General features: G+C 38.2%; 1 protein-coding gene across 4 annotated transcripts in view; it reads left to right on the plus strand.

Moving 5' to 3' along the window:
- The window catches only part of PARG (poly(ADP-ribose) glycohydrolase), a 130,014-nt gene extending 124,361 nt beyond the window's left edge, over positions 1–5,653 (plus strand). For all 4 annotated transcript variants that reach the window (XM_055353242.2, XM_031015695.3, XM_063709753.1 and 1 more), the window contains 2 exons: positions 3,641–3,769; positions 4,437–5,653. In XM_055353242.2, the coding sequence (XP_055209217.1) occupies positions 3,641–3,769; positions 4,437–4,591 (284 nt within the window). In that variant the 3' untranslated portion in view covers positions 4,592–5,653. The remainder of the gene's footprint in view (positions 1–3,640; positions 3,770–4,436) is intronic.
- The last annotated feature ends 347 nt before the right edge of the window (positions 5,654–6,000 follow it).

Consider the following 6,000-nt stretch of genomic DNA (forward strand, 5'->3'; position numbering starts at 1 on the left):
GTGTGAAATCAAGAATGTAATGTGAATTGGTTTTACTTTTTGATTTTCTCTTAATATAAAATAAATTCTATAAAGAGATAAATTTTAAATGTTTTTTATTAATACTTCATTTTCACAAATGGCAAATGACTAGAGATCTAGTAGGAAATAGGATGAAAAAGACTCTTCTTTGGGTCTCTGTCTTTTTTAATAGTAAATACTTAAAGCTAAATTTTCATTTTCAGTAAAAGGTAAGAAATGGTACTTCTTGGTCGAGAAAGATGATGATTCATTCGTTCCCATTTTTATGTGTAGTTTAGGTTAATTAAGAACCTTTTGAAATAGGGTGTATTGAAACTTTAATGTATGGATAAGTTGGTTGAGCAGTTTTAATTAAAACTTATCTCTATTTTGAAGTTAATTACTTTCAATACTCTGAGATTAATGAGGCATAGTCATGGCACCTCCCATGTTGTGGGTACTCAATAAATATTAGTTTGGGAATTAGGGCATACTTTGATGGTATTTTAGGGTCTTACATATATTATGTCATAGATTCTTTCCCAAATCTGGGAAATACTCAACGATATCAAATTTTACTTGTTCAACTTAAAATGTTTTCTTCCTATGTAATTTTTAAAACTTTCTATTTAAAAATAATTTCAAATTTATAAAAATAAAAATACACACCTTTATGTATGCATATATATGTATACACATGCACATAATTTTTTTCTGAATTATTTGAGCTTAACTTACATATACTATGCCCTCTTTCCTAAATACTTCAATTTGTATTTCCTAAGAATAAAATATTATCTTATATAAACACATTATAGTTATTAAATTCATAAATGTACACTGATATCTTATTTACTCTTTCATCTATATTCTCATTTTGTCAGATGACCTAATAAAGCCCTTTCTAGCCTTTTTCCCCTCTAGCACAGGGTCCAGGGTCAGCTACTGCATTTAGTTGTCATGTTTGTTAGCCTCCTTTTGAATTGAGAATATTTCCACAGCCTTTTTTTGTCTCTTATGACATTGATGTGTTTAAAGAATACAACGTTCTTTGAGTTTGTCTGCTGTTTCCTTGTGATGAGGTTGAGGTTATGCATTCTCTGTCAGAATGCTGCATCAGTGACACTGTCAAGAGGCACTTGATGGCCATCTGACACTACTGGTGATCTTAATTTTGATCACTGTGTCAGGCTGTTGCCCAGTTTCCCCACTGCAGAGTTGAGGGTTTTTTTCCTCCCTTGTAACTAATAAGCAATCTGTAGGAAAACAAAGGCAAAATTTTCCCTAGATTTAGCATCTGTTAATGATTCTTGCCTGACCTTTACCACAGTGGTTGCAAAGAAAGGATGTTCCTATTCTAACACCCCAACCACACTTACCAGTTAGTCTTTGGCTTTCTCCTGTGGGGAAGAGCTGGCCCTTCTGTTTTTTGTTTTGTTTTGTTTTATCCATTTGAACACTACTTTACCTTCTGGTATAACAAAATATTTTGAGGTCATCTTGTACATTTCTTATCCAAACTATAGCATTAAGCACTTCTTGAGAAATCTAGTTCCATTTACGGGGAATGATGGTAGAGACCAAGATTTGGGTGCTGAGTGTGCTCATTGCTACTGTGGTGTCTCCCTTTTGGCCCTTTTAGCAGACAGAGCTAGGAAATATATATGTACATACACACACATACACACACACACACACACACACACACAGATACACATATTTTCGACATCATGAGTATACACCAATGCCTTCCATTTCAGTCCATCCTCACACAGTTCTTTTTTGTCTTCCTCCATTCCATTTTTGTGTGTCCCTCCTTCCATAGTGAGACACCTGTTCCCAGCAGCATCAACACATTTATTCATTTGCTCATTCCTCTAATACAGTTCAAAATAGTTTCAGAGTTGCTTCACCTCTACTACTATGGTAAGCAAACCTTGTAAAAAGAGTTGGGAATTTGTTTGCAGTTCTCTCCTTCTGGCCTAAGACCATATATTATGGTCTTATGGACTTATATAAGTCATATATTGTCTTTGTAAGTTACTTGGGTTCTTTCTTTCTTCCTTTTCTTCTTCCTTTCCCTTCAGTGTGGTTATGGTATTTATTTGGACTAAAATTACGCTCATTTATTTTAGTTTACCTTCAATTGTAGGTTTCTCCCCATTCCCATTCTTAGTATTTTAATTTTAATTTGTAAATATGTAGAATATTAACATGCTGTCAAAAATCAAAACTGTAAAAAGATACCCTCTTTGGCCAGGCACATTGGCGCATGCCTGTAATCCCCACACTTTGGGAGGCCGAGACGGGCAGATCACTTGAGGTCAGGAGTTCGAGACCAGCCTGGCCAACATGGTGAAACCGTGTCTTTACTAAAAATACAGAAATTAGCCAGGTATGGTGGCAGGCTCCTGTAATCCCAGCTACTTGGGAGGCTGAGGCAGGAGAATCGCTTGAACCCGGGAGGCAGAGGTTGCAGTGAGCCGAGATCACACCACTACATTCCAGCCTGGGTGACAGAGCAGGACTCCATCTCAAAAAATATATATATCCTCTTTAATGTTTTAATTTGATTCCCATCTTCCCTTTTATGAAGTAAGAGATTTATAACTAGCAAAAGGGCATTTATTGTAACTGTATTCAATTTTGTGGTTATTTAAAATAAATCCTATCTATTGAGATTGTAAGGTAACTAAATTTTCGGAAACATACTTCAGGCTCAGTGATTTGTAACTTTGATTCCTGGAGACAGTAGATCTCGATTGTTTTTTCATTCTTATAACACACCAGAGAGTGACTGTCCAGTGTTTTCAGGAACTCTGCAGAACGGGAGTTCTGCAGTGGCCAGTGGAGGTGGGAGTGCAGGAGGGACGCAGGTGTGCTCCCCAGCCCATTTTGAGAACTCCTGCTGTGGGATTAAGGAGAACATTAGAACCTCCCAAATGTGCCTATACAAAAGACCAGTGGCTGTGTGATAAGACACAGCAATTATATCAAGTAAGCAAACACAAAAAATTTTAGTTCCAGATTAATAGAAGCGAATATAAATACTACCTTAGTCCCATGGTTTGCAGCTTCCTTTATTTGTGGTTCAGCAAAGGTGCCTGTGTTGGAATTCTATAGTTTGACGATATTCTTGGCAGCATGTCTGAAAAGCCACGCAACTAGATGATTTATGTCCATCCTGTATTCCCCATTTCTTTTTTTTTTTTTTTTGAGATGGAGTCTTGCCCTGTCACCCAGGCTGGAGTGCAGTGGTGCAATCTCGGCTCACCTGCCATCTCCACCTCCCAGGTTCAAGCAATTCTCCTGCTTCAGCCTCCCGAGTAGCTGGGATTACAGTCGCCTGCCACCACACCCGGCTAAATTTTTTTTTTATATTTTTAGTAGGGTTTCACTATGTTGGCCAGGCTGGTCTCGAACTCCTGACCTCAGGTGATCTGCCCGCCTCAGCCTCCCAAAGTGCTGGGATTACAGGTGTGAGGCACCACGCCCAGCCTTGTGTTCCCCATTTCTAATACCATGTATACTAGGTTTATAAATCTTTAGGATGAAGCTGTGGCACACCAGCTGGTAAAGAGCTAAAGGTATGTAGGTGGAAAATGTCATGATATAGCTGTGTCTTTTCTCTTTGCCTCAGCCTTAATACAGATATTGGCAGCTGCTGCAGCTGAGCGAGATGTGGTTTATTTCACCTTTGGGGACTCAGAATTGATGAGAGACATTTACAGCATGCACATTTTCCTTACTGAAAGGAAACTCACTGTTGGTAAGTAGGAGATACTCTTGACACTTGGTATCTAGATGGATTGTACACCATTCAGTGGGAACACTTGCTAAATCTGGATGAATCACAGTGGGTACGAAGAAACAAAAGCATGGCTCTAAGCAGGAAGGACAAAGCTCTCGGAGGGGCAGCATTTGCAGAGTCTTCTTGTTCTGTCAGAGTTTCATCCACAGTCTTGATAGGGTATATCAGCTTACTAAAGTAAGGTCAAGAAGCTGGAGTTGGTGTTCATTTTTACTTTTGTGTCTATAAAAATCTAAAATGAGAAAGATGAATGAGGGTAAGTTCAGATCTGAAAGCCCCACTGTCCTGTTTCTCAGACCTGCCAGCGCTCATCCAGTGTGCTTGCTACCTCAGGAGCAAAGTGTATAACGAGGGCTGCCATGAACTCCCAGGAGGGTGCATGGACAGTGTACCATGGATAGCCTGTTGTTATCAGGAGCAAAGAAGTTGTTTCTTTAAAGAGTGTTAAAAATTTTGTTTAATTTATGTTGGGAAAGCCTTTCAGGCATATGAAATTCATGCTGTATTTTCAAAAGCCAAGTCTGAGCATATGCCATTTAGATTAAGATAAAACTGGAGTGTTCTTTCTAAGGTTTTTTCAATTACATACTTTAATGTGCCTCTGGTCTGACCTTTTGCTCTCCAGGAGATGTGTATAAGCTGTTGCTACGATACTACAATGAAGAATGCAGAAACTGTTCCACCCCTGGACCAGACATCAAGCTTTATCCATTCATATACCATGCTGTCGAGTCCTGTGCAGAGACCGCTGACCATTCAGGGCAAAGGACAGGGACCTGAGGAGCCGAGCGAATAGCATCTCCTCCCACCTCCCACCAGAGACGTCCTGTTTGAGCTGTCAGGTGTAATATATGAATTGACTTAAGTTAATATAAATGTGTATATAATCCACATTTGTAGTCAAGGACGCAATCTCTTCCACACATATGCAGTTGTCAATTGGTACATCTAAACTCCCTCCATCCTGACTCACGTGGACTTAGATATGTTTTGTTTCTATTTTCTTCTATTTCAGTTTTCATTCTTTGATGTTTATTTCTTTTGTCCATCAGATCTCTTGTGAAATCCCATGGAAGGTTGTGCTCAGCCTGTCGGGTCTCTTTCTTCCTGCCCATATATTATACCAGTTGCTTCTGCAGCCCGCAGATGCCAGCGATGCCAGGAAACAAGTTGAAATCCAGGAATCTCTTTAACTGATTTTGCTAAAAATCTCCCTGTGAGCCTTCCACTCAACTCTTAATATGCTTGCATTGTTTAAGTTTTTAAATTCTGAAAATTAATAATTAGGGTTTTTTTCATATGTGGGTTGCATAATGCAAACCTCCTAGGTTAAAATAGTTTCTTTATTTAAGATAGAATAATTTCCAGAAATTGTCCTTTTGAGGTATCACTTTTATCTGTAATGGTTTGTCTGTCTTTTTTCCTCTGATCAGTATTTTTTTATACCAGTTTTGGAGACTGGCTGAGATGAAAGGAAATGTGGAATAAAAGGAGGTTTTCCTGATGTGGTGTAAAGAAAACAGATTCAAGAGAATTGAAGATTTTATTTGTTTCTTGGTACTTTTTTCTTTTTAAATTAGGACTAATGTTTCTTTTGTGGTGCTTGAGGCATATTCATATAACCAAAGTTTGAGAACTGGGAACTTCATGCTGATTTGTACATATTGAAGTTTCTCTGGTATTCAAAGGTTATATAGTGAATGAATTTTCATTAATAAATCACTTTGTCAGAAACTCCCATATCATCTATATTTTATATATGTATATATAAACGTATGCTCTTTAAGTGTGTCTATATGTGAGCACATAAAATCTAAATAAAATTGGACTGGTGGGAAACAATTAGGTTTAGGCATTATTTGGGTTCTGTTTAACGTCCTTTATCACAATTATGCATTTTTAAATCTGGCGACAAACATAAATAATAATGTCTTTCAGAGGTTAAAGTGAAAGCCAAAGCCCATCCTGTGTTAACCGAAAGTGGAATTTCATCACAGAAGCACTTACTACTCAGATTTCCAAAACAATCCTAAACCACCCTGTTGTTGTTCTGGTTTACTATCAGCTGTCAGGAAACGCTAGTGGCGGTCAAATCCTATTCGTAAGGCACTTCAGTGGATGGCCTGACCTCCTGCTACTGGCAGGAAAAAGACAGGGCCTTGGCTGGTGGCCATCGCACTTTTTGTTTA

This window comes from Gorilla gorilla, chromosome 8, assembly GCF_029281585.2.
Source record: "Gorilla gorilla gorilla isolate KB3781 chromosome 8, NHGRI_mGorGor1-v2.1_pri, whole genome shotgun sequence".
Lineage (NCBI taxonomy): Eukaryota > Metazoa > Chordata > Mammalia > Primates > Hominidae > Gorilla > Gorilla gorilla.